At 46.1% G+C, this 15285-nt stretch overlaps 1 protein-coding gene across 1 annotated transcript in view; it reads right to left on the bottom strand.

The window, feature by feature from the left end:
* The window catches only part of ism1 (isthmin 1), an 86373-nt gene extending 77830 nt beyond the window's left edge, over positions 1-8543 (bottom strand). Inside the window, exon 1 of the mRNA XM_078556458.1 lies at positions 7925-8543. Within this exon, the coding sequence (XP_078412584.1) occupies positions 7925-8296 (372 nt within the window). The 5' untranslated portion in view covers positions 8297-8543. The remainder of the gene's footprint in view (positions 1-7924) is intronic.
* Positions 8544-15285: the final 6742 nt, after the last annotated feature.

Below are 15285 nucleotides of genomic sequence, written 5' to 3'. Positions count from 1 at the left end.
ATGCTTTCAGGCCTAAGTTTTTCCAACATTTTCTGTTTTTGTTTAAGAATCTATCAACCTCTGCCTTAAAAATATTCAATGACCCCGCCTCCACCACCTTTGGAGGCAGTGTGTTCCAAAGTCGCACAACCCTCGGAGAGAAAAAATTCTCCTCATCTCTGTCCTAAAAGGGAAACCCCTAATTTTAAAACAGTGCCCCCTAGTTCTGGCCTCGCCCACAAGAGGAAACATCCTTTCCGCATCCACCTTGTCAATACCGTTCAGGATCTTATATACTTCAATCAAATCACCCCTCACTCTTCTAAACTCCAGTGGAAACAAGCCCCCTCTGCCTAATGATGTTTAATGACTCTTTATTCACAATGCTGACAAGTGCTCAAAGGACAATCAGAAATATCTACCGAGCTTTCTGGGGCAATCCACTGCCCAATGTGATACTCACCTTCCCAAAGTCCCAGCTCTCTAGCCTGCACAGAAAATGAATCAGAGCATCAAGGATCCTCAGCAAAACTGCAGTCAATGGGAATCGAGGGAAAACTCTCTGCTGGTTAGAGTCATACCTAGCACAAAGGTTGTGTTTATTGGAGGCCAATCATCTCAATCCCAGGACATCACTGCAGGAGTTCCTCAGGGTAATGTCCTAGGCCCAACCATCTTCAGTTGCTTCATCAATGACCTTCCTTCCATCATAAGGTCAGATGTGGGGATTTGCGCTGAGATTGCACAATGTTCAGCACTATTTGCGACTCCTCAGATACTGAAGCAGTCCATGTCCATATGCAGCAAGACCTGGACAATATCCAAGCTTGGGTTGATAAGTGGCAAGTAACATTCACGGTCACACAATTGCCAGGCAATGACCATCTCCAACAAGAAAGAATCTAACCATCTCCTCTTGATATTCAATAGCATTACCATCACTGAATCCCCCCCAATATCAACATCCTGGGGGTGACCATTGATCAGAAACTGAACTGGACTAGCCATATAAATACTGCGGCTACAAGAGCAGGTCAGAGACTGGGAATTCTGCAGAGAGTAGCTCACCTCCTGACTTCCCAAAGCCTGTCCACCATCTACAAGGCTCAAGTCAGGAGTGTGATGGAATAGTCTCCACTTGCCTGGATGAGTTAGCTCCCACAACACTCAAGAAGCTTGACACCATCCCGGACAAAGCAGCCCACTTGATTGGCACCCCATCCCTCACCTCCAACAACCACTCCCTCCACCACCAATGCACAGTAGCAGCAGTGTGTACCATTTATAAGGTGCATGGCAGCAACTCACCAAAGCTCCTTCAATAGCACCTTCCAAACCTGCAACCTCTACCACCTAGAAGGGCAAGGGCAGCAGATACATGGGAACACCACCATCTGGAAGTTCCCCTCCAAGCCGCACACCACCCTGACTCAGAACTATATTGCCTACACTGTCGCTGGGTCAAAATCCTGAAACTCCCTCCCAAACAGCCCTATGGGGGTGTATCTACATCACATTGACTGCAGTGGTTGAAAGAAAGCAGTTCACCATCACCTTCTCAATGGTAATTTGGGATGGGTGATAAAAATGCTGGCTTAGCCAGCGACGCCCACATCCTGTGAAAGAATAAAAAATGCAATCAGAATGTTAAAATCCCTACATTACATTAAAAAAAACTGACCTCCTTGACCAAGATTTTGTCCTAATATCTCCTAACCTGGCTCTGTGTCAAACTTTGATAACATTCTGACATTGCTACTTTAAAGTAAGACTTCCATATAGTGCCTTTCACAACACACCAAAGCATTATACAGCTGTACTCCTGAAGTGCGGTCAATGTTACAATGTAGGAAAAGGCATTATATAAATGCAGAATGTTGTTATAAGGGCAGGGGCGACAACTCAAAAGTGCTTCATTGGCTGCAACGTACTTTGGGATAAGCTGAGGTCATGCGAAATGTTTTAACAAGTGCAAGCCTTTTCTTTACCTTCGTGTCCCAGACTAAACCAGCCATAATTCCCTTGACTATTCATCACTAGGTAATCCCACTGCACAGTGTATTGCTGAACGATTTGTAAATATCCATTCATGACGAAAGGCCACTCAGGCGAGGTGGCGGACTCTCGTGGCATTCATGAAGTCATGCTCCAGCAAGAGTTAGCGTCTTTGAAACTGAAGGAGAGCAAAGGAGAATGGAACTGGAGCAAAGAGGCAGGGGGAGGAATTTGAGGGGTGGTGGGGGGGAGAAGGACAAGCAAATTAGGAGGATGAAAACGGTACCAATTGTCACTGAAAAGAGAGACGTTTTGCTGATGCTTTACATCTTGCACTCATCAGGACAAATGCAAGAATACCAAATTTCAAACCATCGCGACAATTTATACTACAGGAGCTATTAACTACATGTTACCAACCAATGCTACAGAGTTACAATTTACACAAAATTTAAGTTGAAATTTTCCACAAGATTTTAACAACAGAAAAATAAAGTATGACAAATGGAGGAATGGCTGGGAAAAGCCTTTTAGTTTTAAAAAAAAACTTGTATTTATATAGCTCTTTTCACACCCTCAAGACTTCAATAGCCCACAAGGTATGTTTTGAAGTGTAGTCATTGTAGGAAATGTGTAAGTCAATCTGTGTTAAGCTTAAGCCTCCACAAACAGCAATGAGATAATGGCCACATAGTTTTTTTTTAAATTAGAGTTGGTTGAGGGATGAATATTGGCCAAGACCACAGGAGAGAATTACCCTCCTCTTCTTCAAATACTGTCATGGGATCCTGAGAGGGCAGATGACTCAGTTTAACACTTCATCTGAAAGACAGCACCACCTTACAGCCCAGCTGCACTGAAGTGTTGGGGTAGATTCTGTGCTCAAGTCTCTAGAGTGGGACTTGAACCAACAGCCTTTTAATACAGAGGCAAGAGTGCTACCCACTGAGCTCCAGCTGACACTTGTGTACCTTCCCAATGTGGCTGCACCTAAGGTCGTATTCTTTATCAGAAGCAGATTTGACTTTCAGGGAGTAAGTTCAGGGGGGCAGCCTCCTAACACGGCTGTCTCTGTGTTTGATTCAGGATGGAAGCCAGGTTCCTGAGACTGCAGGCCCAGAGGGCCCGTAGCTGGGGATGCACCGGGAGAGGTGGGCACCACTCAGGCTGAAAGGCAAGTGCCTCAAATTGGAAGCGTCCTTGGGAGTGATAATAAAATTCCAAAACTTACGAGGGTGGAAGCCAATCAGGGGATCGAGGAAACTCCCCCCCCTTCAATTTAGGTCATAGATAGGGTCTCTCATTCCCACATGTGACTGGAACGTGGAGTCTCTGGTTCTGATGGTTCTCTCACCTGGTGCCGAGAGGCAGCCTCCAGGGAGGGGTCAGGCTCAGCGGGAGTCCGCTCTGATGCTGGGGTGAGAGTCCTCCCCATCCCCCTCCCCATTCCTGTCCTAGTTGCTCATTAAAGCTACCTGCCGCACTTGCTGGTGAACATCTGATACCAATGTTTACCCGCTTCTGACAGGATTGCTGGGAGGCAATATCTTGCGGCAAAGACCCAAAGCTCTTGTCTCTGTCCTTGCTCCCGGCCCCACCTTCAAACCTGTCCCCGTGGACCTGGGAAAATGCTGCCCATCATTACCCAAGATCCTCAGGGTGTATCCCTCCATATCCTTATCTCTCCTTGTCTCTGTAATCTCCTCAGCCCTCCGAGATATCTGTGCTCATCTAACTCTTGTGAATCCTCAATTCTAACTGCTCTACCATTGGTGGCCGCAGCTTCAGTTGCCTGGGCCCCAAGCTCTGGAATACCCTCCCTTCTTCTCTCCACCTCTCTACCTCATTTTCCACCTTTAAGACACTCATTAAAACGCACCTCTTTGACCAGGCTTTTAGGTCATCTGACCTAATATCTCCTAATGTGGCTCAGTGTGATACTTTATTTTATAATGCTCCTGTGAATGAAGCGTCTTGGGACATTTCATTATGTTAAAGGCGCTATATAAGTATAAGTTGTTGTTGAAATGGCTCTGAAGTGGCACCACACAGAAGAAACCAGCCTTTTTCAAAAACAATGCCATGCTTTATCCTTGAAGGGCAAGCAGATCTGATCCCCGATTATTTAACAGTCTTGATGACTGAACTTTGGCCCTTGTTGCTTGCAATATAATTCAAATATTTAGTTCTGCTGATTTAGCTACTAAAGTGAATGTGAATATTAAACATTACAAACAGAGGAAAGCACCATAACAACAGCAGTGTGTTCCTGTTGTTCCCTCGCTCGTGAATTTTGGACCTTTATAACTTTCATACTCAAAATGCCAGCAATAAAGGACCTAGAAATACTTTTATACAAGCAGGTGCGAGAATAGAATGCGCATTACTCTAGTACATATAATACCAACACACCCTTTAATCCCAGAAATTCCCATGACATTATAAACGATCAACTTAACGCTCCAGCAATTTACAGACAGCAATAGTAAAATGGGGATTACTGATGTAAATGCATTGCCCACTATTAGCTGTTTCTCACAGAACACAGTTATATTCTGCACTAAATGATGTGCTTTTGATTCCTTTCCCCGGTTAGTTGGTGAGTGACCTCAAAGTGTGCAACACAGTACAACACATCCTATAGCATGCAAAGAATTTTGGCAGGTGGTTACCAAGGACATGACAACACTGGATGAATTTACGCACACTGCATTAAAAGATCGTGTCGCAACATTTTTAGGGATGCCACCTTTATCCTCTCAAGTTTTTTTATTTTAACTCCCTCTTTAACCTTCCAATCGAATACTGTGGTACTGGCACTAACTGCATCCTAGCCAAGTGATCATTCTTCATGTACGAGTCCAGAGCATCAATTAGCTATCTGAACACAATGGGGCAGCATGACTGTAAATTGTCATCCACCATTCACACACGTGCACTCAGAGACCAGTGGCCACTAGGTAGAGCTCAGGAGGTGAGAACCTACTAAATTTATTCCCCGCATCAAACACCCAATGCAGCGTTGAGATTAATTACATGCAATTCCACTCAAGAATGGTCAATGCTACACAAGATCAGGGCTTAAAGGTGGGAGCTCCCTGGTCTAAACAGCACATTACTGCCCCACATCATGCATTTTGATTTGAAAAGTAAAGATGCCGCATTCTAACCATTCCTGTTACCTTTCTCAGGCTAAGAGTGAGAAATAGTCTTTCAAATAGTCATTTTTACCTACAACAACAACAACTTGTATTTATATAGCCCCTTGAAGGTAACAAAATGTCCCAAGGTGCTTCACAGGATAATTAAAACATCTAGCCACACAAAAAGATATTGGGTCAGATGACCAAATTTGGTGAAAGAGGTAGGTTTTAAGGAGCACCTTAAAGGAGGAAGGAAAGGTGGAGAGGTTTAGAGAGGGAATTCAAGAGCTCAGGACCCAGACAGCCGCCAATTGTGGAGTGATTAAATTCAGGGATGCTCAAGAGCTGTGAATTAGAGGAGCGCGGAGATATCAGAGGATTGTAGAGGCTAAAGGAGATTATAGAGAGAGGGAGGAGCGAGGGCTTGGAGGGATTTGAAAACAAGGATGAGAATTTTAAAATCGAGGCCACACTGGACTGGGAAGCAACAGTGGTCAGCGAGCACAGAAATGATAGGTGAACAGGACCTGGTGCGAGTAAGGACTCGAGCAGCAAAGCATTGGATGACCTCGAGTTTACGGAGGGTAGGAATTCTTTGGAGTAGTTAAGTCTAGAGGTAACAAAGGCATGAATGAGGGTTACCTACAAAATTGGAAAATGTCATTCTTAGATGTACAGAATAGCTGATGATGATGAATGGGGTGCCTTGGATATTTCAGTGATATGTATGCAATTTTTTGTCACATTTAATTATGAGTTTTGACATTGTCCTCAATACTGAACTGAAAATGAAACCTATGTTTAAGAATCTGGTCCAAATACTTATTTATCCAGACCTTTCATTTGAAATACTTAAATATGCATTCATTACTTGCTAAATCAGATAGGTGTTGTTCTGAAGCACAGTGTGTGATAGTGACAGCTGCCACAGATATCAGCCATCCAAGTTTTTTATTGCAGTGACTATGACTTCAATTATCCAACTGCGATTGGACTGGGTTATTGTTCCAGATATCACATCATTGCGCCCAAATGGATGGGTAACTTGCCACCATGTTTAAGTGGGATGTTTTCCCAGTTGCCGATGTCCTTTAAAAAAATATCTATTTAACTAACTACATCTACTGCAACATTAGAAGCTAATACTACCGAATGGTGCTCAGCACAATGATTTTTACTTGAGGAAGTATGGGGGTGGCACTTGTAACTGAGTGCCTCTGCCGCCCAAAGATATGTTCACAGCTGCAATCAGAATGCTGCCCGTCACTCAAACTGGACAGTGCCCGTAACTGGTTAGGGCCAAAGTTCACTATGCAACAGTGCAACGCCTGGCTCCTGTTAGTTGCCCGTGGAATGACTCTTCAGAACAGCCCAGGATCCAGGCTGCACTCCCTAGGCTCTTGGGAGCAGGACTGTGGTGGTGACATGCACCCTGAATTTGAGAACTGCCTTGGGAAAATGGGAGGAGTGTAAAAAAAAAGAGAGTTCCTGTCGAGCGTCTGTGAAAAAACTTACTCAAGACTGGGAGAGCACTTTGAAATCTATCCCATCGAGCTACAGGCACCCGGAGCTTCGGATAGAGCCAGCTCACAATTGCTCAGTTGAAGCATTTTGCCTTATGATGCTGCTCTTCAATCATCATCTGAGAACTCACCTAAATCCCTCTCGCCAGACATTCCACCCACTCTGATCCCCACTAGAGCCACTTTCAAGCCTGATTTCCTTTGAACTGATTCAGTTTTAGGAAAAGTGGGATCTATTTCAACAAACAGGAAAGGAGAGTAGAAATGGCTATTTGCCAACACCCATCTTAAAACATTGACAGATTTCATCAATATCTGTCTCTCTATCCGTCTCTTTCACTCTCTGTCTCTATTGGTCTGTCCCCATCTATTTGTCCCTCTCTCACTGTCTCCACATATAGCTCCGTGTCTTTTCTCCTATCTCACCCTACCTGTCTTTCTCTGTCTCTCTCGTTTCCTTATTGCATTCTATATCCGTCCCTCTTTCTCAGTCTCTCGCTACCTCTTCTGGGTCTCTCACTACCTCTCGCTCACTCCCTGTCTTTCTCTCTATCACATTATCTCTCGCTGTGCCTCTCACTCTCTCTCTCTCGATGTCTCTCTCTCTATCATCATCTCCCTTCCTCTCTCTCTCTCACACCCACGATCTCTCAGTGTCTCTATCACTACCTTCCTCTGTCTCTCTCGATCTCCCTGTATCTGTATCAATATATCCCTCTATCTATCTCTCACTATCTCTCCATGTCTCTCTCACTATCTCTCCCTGTCTCTCTCACCATCTCCCTTTATCTCTCTCTCACTATCTCTCCCTGTCTCTATCACTATCTCCCTCTGTCTCTATCACTATCTCCCTCTGTCTCTCTCTCACTATCTCTCCCTGTCTCTCTCACCATCTCCCTCTATCTCTCTCTCTCACTATCTCTCCCTGTCTCTATCACTATTTCCCTCTATCTCTCTCTCTCACTCTCTCTCCCTGTCTCTATCACTATCTCCCTCTATCTCTCTCTCACTATCTCTCCCTGTCTCTATCACTATCTCCCTCTATCTCTCTCTCACTATCTCTCCCTGTCTCTATCACTGTCTCCCTTTATCTCTCTCTCACTATCTCTCCCTGTCTTTATCACTATCTCCCTCTGTCTCTATCACTATCTCTCTCTCACTATCTCTCCCTGTCTCTATCACTATCTCCCTTTATCTCTCTCTGTGGTCTCTCTATCTCTCTCTGTGGTCTCTCTATCTCTCTCTCTCCCCACCCACACACACTCTCTCTCTCTCTCTCCTTACCTGTGCAGTGTGTTCCTCGGTGCTGTTGTCTGCCTGTTGACCCAGGGGGATGCTCCTGAGGACTGTGATGTGGATGGTGAGGATGAGGAGCCCCAGTAGCAGCAGGAGCTCGGCAGCGAGGCGAGCCATTCTGCGGAGCCGCCGCCCAGTGGCTGAGAGGCGGCCGCGGCTCTCACTCGCCCCCGGCCGAGGGGAGCTGCTGCCGGGCTGTGCCGGGCTCGGGGGCTCGGCACTCGCTCGCGTCTCCACTTCGCAAATTTTTGCACAACAAGAAAAAAAATGATAAAAACGCAGCTTTTTGGAGGCAGAGCAAGAAAACAGTAAAAATAAAGCAAAGGTGGGGGTGAGGTCAATATTCAGTCTGCTTAACATCCAACTCCAGCATCAGTCGGTAAATCATTCTCCTGATACATCAGCAACAAAATGTTTTTTCCTCTTTGCAAAAAGTTCAGACTCCTGGGCTTCACTTCTCTTTGAGCCATCCAGCGTTAGCCTCCTCCTCCAGCTCTTTAATGCTCATTTATTCCCCCCTCTGCTTTATCACTCACACACTCACTCTCTCTCTCTCTCTCTCTCTGGTTAAAATCTTGCAGCCAGATTTCACCCCCCGCCCCAGACTCTGCCACTCACTTCCCCCATCTGCCCGGGATTCCCCGTAGCCTCTCACTCACTCTGCTTTTAGCTGCTGCTGTTTGCCCAGTGCTGCTGACCCTCTCTCTCAGTGTCTACATGGACACAGCCTGCCTCTGCTCTCTCTCTCTCTCTCTCCCCCTCCTCTACCTCAACCCCTTCTCTCCCTCCCTCTACCTCAATCCCTTCTCTCCCTCCCTCTACCTCAATCCCTTCTTTCTTTCCCTCCCCTTTCCTCAATCCTCCTCTCCCTCTCAACTCCTCTCTCCCTCAATCCCTCTCCCTCTCTCTCCCCCTCAATCCCTCCCTCTCCCTATCCCCCCTCTCCCTCAACCCCTTTCACCCTTCCCCTCTCTCTCTTTCAGTCTCTCCTCTCTCCCTCAATCCTTCTCTCCCTCCCTCTCCCTCAATCCCTCTCCTTCCCTCTCCCTCAATCCTGGTCCCTCCCTCTCCCTCAATCCCTCTTCCTCCCTCTCCCAGTCCCTTCCTCTCTCTCTCAGTCTCTCTCTCAGTCTCACTCTCTCCCTATCTCCCTCTCGCTCAATCCACCTCTCTCTCTCCCTCAATATCTCTCCCTCCCTGTCTCCCTCTCTCTCTCCCTCAATCTCTCTCTCCCAATCTCTCTCTCTTCTCCAATCCCCCCTCTCATCCTCCCTCTGTCTCTCTCCCTGGCCCTAACCTGACCTTCTCCCTCCAGCTCTCCACTCAGGAAGTTTCACTTTTTTTCTGTCTCTGCTCTTTTAATTTTCTCTTGCTCTGCATTCACGGGCCGTACATCTCTCCCCGGGCTCGCCTTCCTCTCTCTCCTGGGCACTTCTTTCTCCGTCCGAGGTGCTCTCTTTCCTTAAATGTGGTTCTCGTTGTTCCAGTTTACCTCCCCTCCCCTCCCCTCCCCTTCCCTCCCTATCCAACAATGTATCATGTCTCCTATCTCTGTCTTTATCTCTGTCCTTCTCCCTCACCCACCACATGCATTTACCCCACCCTTCCCACACTCAGTTACTTACACACACTCACACCTCTATGTTGCTCACACATCTCACTCCTGTCACACACTCACTGTACCCCACACACCTCCACTATTCCATACACATTTACCCACAACAGAATCAGGTGAACTGCCCTCCCCACCACACACCTTTCCCTCAGTGCAACACCTTCACACATACATTTACACCCAGATTTTACAATAATATATCTATCCCAGTAGACTATCTAACCCCCAACACGTGACAACCCATTTATACATTTGCCCTCAACACATTTATTTACCAAACAAATCTAGCCACCCGCACTCATCCACCCCATACACCTTATCCACAAACACCTCTCCTCTCCCACACGTAACTATACCTACACACCAGCTACACCCTGGACACCGAGAATCTATCCCCAAGATCAGTTGAAACAATTGTCCCCGGAAACATTTATCCTAAACAGACAACTATCCTTAATAAAAAATAGTCCTTCTCTCAAACGTACTACTCCTTAGAGACTGCTACCCTCTCCTACCCCTGTCAATCTCAATTCCCCCCACACAGACATCAGAAACACACCCATTCCCAACACCGCACAACTACTTCCACATGCCACACACACCTTCCCTCCACAGACACATACCTAGTCCCTAGCATACCTCAACCTGTCAGACAAACACACATACATCCTCTACATACATCTACTGCCCCCTTCCAACCACCCATCCTTTTATACACAAACACTGCACCTCTCCCACACACCTACAGCCCCACCACTGCCACACAGCTCTCCACCGCTCACATGTCCATTTACCCCTGCTGATTCCCACCCCTCCAGGATGATTGCTCCTACAGACCCTGTCCTGGTGCACAATCACACGGATCTCAGCAGGATGTTGGTAGCATGCAATTGCTGCTTCCTGCCCCATGGAACAGTTGTCATCCGCACTGTGCTGCCTGAAAGGGTGGTGGAAGCAGGTTTAGTGAATCATTATAACACAGAAGGGGGCCATTTGGCCCATTGAGCCCATGCTGGCTCTCAGCAGGAGCCATTGAGCTAGTCCCACTCCCCTGCCCTTTCCCTGTAAGCCCTGAAATTATTTTCTCTTCGGGCGTTTATCCAATTCCTTTTTGAAAGCCCTGATGTCTCCACCACACACTCAGGCAGCACATTCCAGGTCCTAAACACTTGCCGCATAAAAAAGTCTTTCCTCACGTCGCCTTTGTTTTGCCAATCACCATAAATCAGTGCCCTCTGGTTCTCAGCCCTTCTGCCAACGGGAACGGTTTCTCCCTATCCACTCTGTCCCGACACCTCATGATTTTGAACACCTCTATCCCCCTCAGCCTCCTCAACTCCAAGGAGAACAGCCCCAGCTTCTCCAAACTATCCGCGCAACTGAAGCTCCTCAATCTTGGAACCATTCTCATGATTCCTTTCCGCACCCTCTTGAAAACCTTCAATAGTAACTTTCAAAAAAGGGTGTTGGATAAATACTCATAGAGAAGCTTTTGCGGGGCTATGCCGAAAGAGCAGGGTGGGGTGGGGGGTGGGAGACGAAACGGATACCTCATCCAAAGAGCCAGCGCAGACAGGATGGACTGAATGGCCTCCTTCTGTGTATATCTAGTAATCAATGCCCTTTGAAGAAGAACTGAATGTGTGGAGAGCTGCGGGATGTTCCAATAACGTGGCAAATCTGTATAGATGGAAATGTTATTTTCTATCTTAAGTCGGATTATAAATAAATGTTATCAGCGGTGACTGTCATCTTCACCGCAAGTACTGGTGGTAGGAACACCCTTCCTGCTGCAGGCCATTCTTAAAACTGCCAATTAAAAAAAAAGTGTTTCTATTTACAGTGCCAATGTGGCAGGGCAATAGAAATTCACAGTGACTCTGAGACCAATTATTAAGATAAATACCATTTTCAGGGCGTGAACCGGAGCAAAGGGAAAAACGGAATGCAGAATTAGTTTCTGCCCTGTCACAAGTTGTTCAGCGTCCGCATCTCTGCATGACTGCTGGGTTATCTTTGGAAAGGTTGTAAATGCATTTAAAGTCTCGTGTGTGATGTTGCACTGCTCCTACAAGCATAAAGACAGCAGAGGAAGGACATTTGATACCATCTACCTTGTCCTTCTAGAAGTCTATTGCCCCTCTAACATAACATTCTACTACCTCTTGAACGATTCCAGAGTTTTTGCCTCTGCTGCTCTACCCAGAAGACTATTGCAGATATTAAACGCTCAACTCTTTTGAAGGAGTATTTTCTGAGTGGCAAGAGCTCCACTTGCTAAAAGAAAACAGCCATGGATAACTAAAGGGGCAAGGGACATAACTTTCAACAAAGAGGCAGACAAAAATGCAAAAACTAGCACAGATCCTGGTGACTGGGAGAAATTGGAGATAAACTGCCTCAAATTATGGCCAGGTGTCTGCTGCATGATGCACAAAGATTAGCACAACATTATTCTCTGGCTACCACAGGGAGTAGTTGAGGTGAATAGCATCGCTGCATTTAAGGAGCAGCTAGGTAAGCAATTTGTGGCAAATGTGTAGCGTCCTTGTCTCTAAACTAGAAGCTCTGGGTTCAAGTCCCACCTCAGGTACTTGATGACCAAGGACAGTGTATTCATAACACAGCCAAACAGGTTGAGTTCTTTTCTCAATTTATCTTTTACAGGATGTGGGCATCACTGGCAAGGCCAGTGTTTGTTTCCCATCCCTAATTGCCCCTTGAATCGAGTGGCTTCCTAGGCCATTTCAGAGGGCAGTTGAGAGTCAACCACATTGCTGTGTGTCTGGAGTCACATGTAGGCCAGGCCGGGTAAGTTTGGCAGATTTCCTTCCCTGAAGGGTATTGGTGGACTAGTTGGGATAATAGTTCCCATGGTCGCAATCACAATCACTGTTTCATCAGCTTTATATTCCAGATTAATTCGTTGAATTTAAATTCCACAAGCTGCCATGGTGGGGTTTGAACCTGTATCCCCAGAGCATTCACCTAGATTACAGGTCCAGTAACATTACCACCTCCCCGCTAATGCTGGTATCAGCCAGAAAATCCTTCCAACAGTGGCAGGTGGTAAGAGTGGGAGAGTCATGTGATGGAAAGCCTCTGCCGTCGCTATGCAAAGCTCCAAACTACAACATGCATGTAAAAGGGCATGTTGCCACAGCAACTCGGACTCCCTGGGTGAACTGTTACATGCCACCACTGGATAAACACAAGAGGGGAAAGAACAGTAGGATATGCTAATGGTGCTAGGCGAAGTAGGGGTGGGAGGAGACTTATGCCTTTGGAGCATAAACACCAGCGCAAACAAGTTGGGCCAAATGGCCTATTTCCGCATTGTATATTCTAAGTAATCCCATGTAAAGATGCAGAAAACATAGCACCTGCCAGGCCAGAAAACTCAGCTCAGGCTTTGGGTCAATCCTGTATTGTTAGGACCAATGTATGAATTTAAGTTTAATTTATATTTGCATTTGTGGGTAAGAAAGGTGAAACACGCTTCTGGTTTCATTTTAGAGATTCTTTCCTGTGAGCAGGGAAGCCTGGAGGCCCTGTTTATCTACATGCATTTTTAACACTCCTGTGAAACGCCTTGGGACATTTCATTGCATTAACGGTGCTATATGAATGTAGGTTGTTGTTGTTGTTGTTATGTTGTGATGAGCTACATAAAGCCTCCACACAAAACCATAGATTTTGTACTGTTTATGCAGTGGTGGACTGTTCCCATTTGTACAGTACCTGGATGAACACAGAATCTGCTGTCCTTAAGTTGTGTGAGATTCACAGAGTATGTGCAGCACAGAAACAGGCCATTCGGCTCAACTAGTCCATGCTGGTGTTTGTGTTCCACAAGAGCCTCTTTCCATTCCTACCTCATCTTATCCTATTAGGCCTAGCAGAACTTTGCCCAACATTGGCCACTGTGACCCTGAATGATTCTCATGTAGCAAAGGGGAGCTAGGGGGTTTGTCCTTGTGAATCTTATTCATTCACGGGATGTGGGCGTTCGCTGGCTAGGCCAGCATTTATTGTCCATCCCTAGTTGCTTTTAACGCGGTGGTGAGCTGCCTTCTTGAACCGCTGCAGTCCACGAAGGAGTTCAACAAGTAGTAATTGTACAATGCTGCTGTACACATGCAGAATGCAAATGCTGTAGAAAATTAGACATTCCCTTACTGAAAAATAGACTTCTTATAAATCCAAAGTCTTATCAAGTTGTAGACTATCTCTGAATGGAGGCTGGGTCCAGTGTTAAATTACAGCAACAGGAAGTCTGGAACCAGCTGTTACACAGCACAGCTCTGTACGTAAGGCAGCTACATTAGGATTTGTTTGCATCATTAAAACTAATTTAAAAACCAGCCAATGGCATAAACTCAGGGCCATTAAGTTTTGTTTTATTCATTCATAGTATGTGGATGTCATTGCCTGTTCAAAGGGCATTTAAGAGTCAACCACATTGCTGTGGGTCTGGAGTCACATGTAGGCCAGACCAGGTAAGGACAGCAGATTTCCTTCCCTAAATTAGTGAACCAGATGGGTTTTTACAAAAAACAATGGTTTCATGGTCATCATTAGACTTTTTAATTCCAGATTTTTGTTAGATTCAAATTCCACCATCTGCTCTGGTGGATGGGATTTGAACCCAGGTCCTCAGGGCATTATGCTAGGTCTTTGAATTACTACTCCAGTGACAGTGCCACCACACCATCACCTCCCCCAGTGCAGGATTTAAAGGGGCACAATGTTAAACAGAAACGGTTCAGCAAATCCTTTCTCCGGGACACCCTGGTCCAGTCCTCCGTCACCCCCTACACCTCAACCCCCTCCCACGGCACCTTCCCATGCAACCGTAGAAGATGCAACACCTGCCCCTTCACTTCCCCCCTCCTCACTGTCCAAGGGCCCAAACACTCCTTTCAAGTGAAGCAGCATTTCACTTGCACTTCCCTCAGTTTAGTCTACTGCATCCGCTGCTCCCAATGCGGTTTCCTCTACATTGGAGAGACCAAATGCAGACTAGGTGACCGCTTTGCGGAACACCTTCAGTCTGTCCGCAAGCATGACCCAGTCCTCCCTGTTGCTTGCCATTTCAACACACCTCCCTGTTCTCATGCCCACATGCCTGTCCTTGGCCTGCTGCATTGTTCCAGTGAAGCTCAACGCAAACTGGAGGAACAGCACCTCATCTTCCGACTAGGCACTTTACAGCCTTCCGGAATGAATATTGAGTTCAACAATTTTAGATCATGAACTCTCTCCTCCATCCCCGCCTCCTTTCTGATCCCCTTTTTCCAATAATTTATAATTTTTTTACAACTATATATTTTTCTTTTCCCTCCTATTTTAAAATTTATTTCGATCTATTGTTTCATCTCCACCTTTTAGCCCATTTCGATCCCTTCCTCCCACCCCACCCGCACTAGGGCCATCTGCCACTAGCTTGCTTCCCTTAATGTCTCCATTAGCACATTTCTTAGCTAATATCACCACCGTCAACACCCCTTTGTCCTTTTGTCTATGACATCTTTGGCAGTCTCTTCTTGGCCTTCACCTATCACTGGCCCCCTATCGAGCTCTCCTGTCCCACCCCCTTCTACCAGCTTATATTTCATCTCATTTCTATATGTCTTAGTTCTGATGAAGGCTCATATGGACTTGAAACGTCAACTGTATCCCTCTCCGCAGATGCTGTCAGACCTGCTGAGTTTTTCCAGGTATTTTTGTTTTT

The sequence above is a fragment of the Cetorhinus maximus genome, chromosome 14 (assembly GCF_964194155.1).
Source record: "Cetorhinus maximus chromosome 14, sCetMax3.hap1.1, whole genome shotgun sequence".
Classification (NCBI taxonomy): Eukaryota; Metazoa; Chordata; class Chondrichthyes; order Lamniformes; family Cetorhinidae; genus Cetorhinus; species Cetorhinus maximus.
The sequence above is the reverse complement of the archived record's forward strand: the minus strand, read 5'-3'. Positions and strand labels throughout refer to the sequence as shown.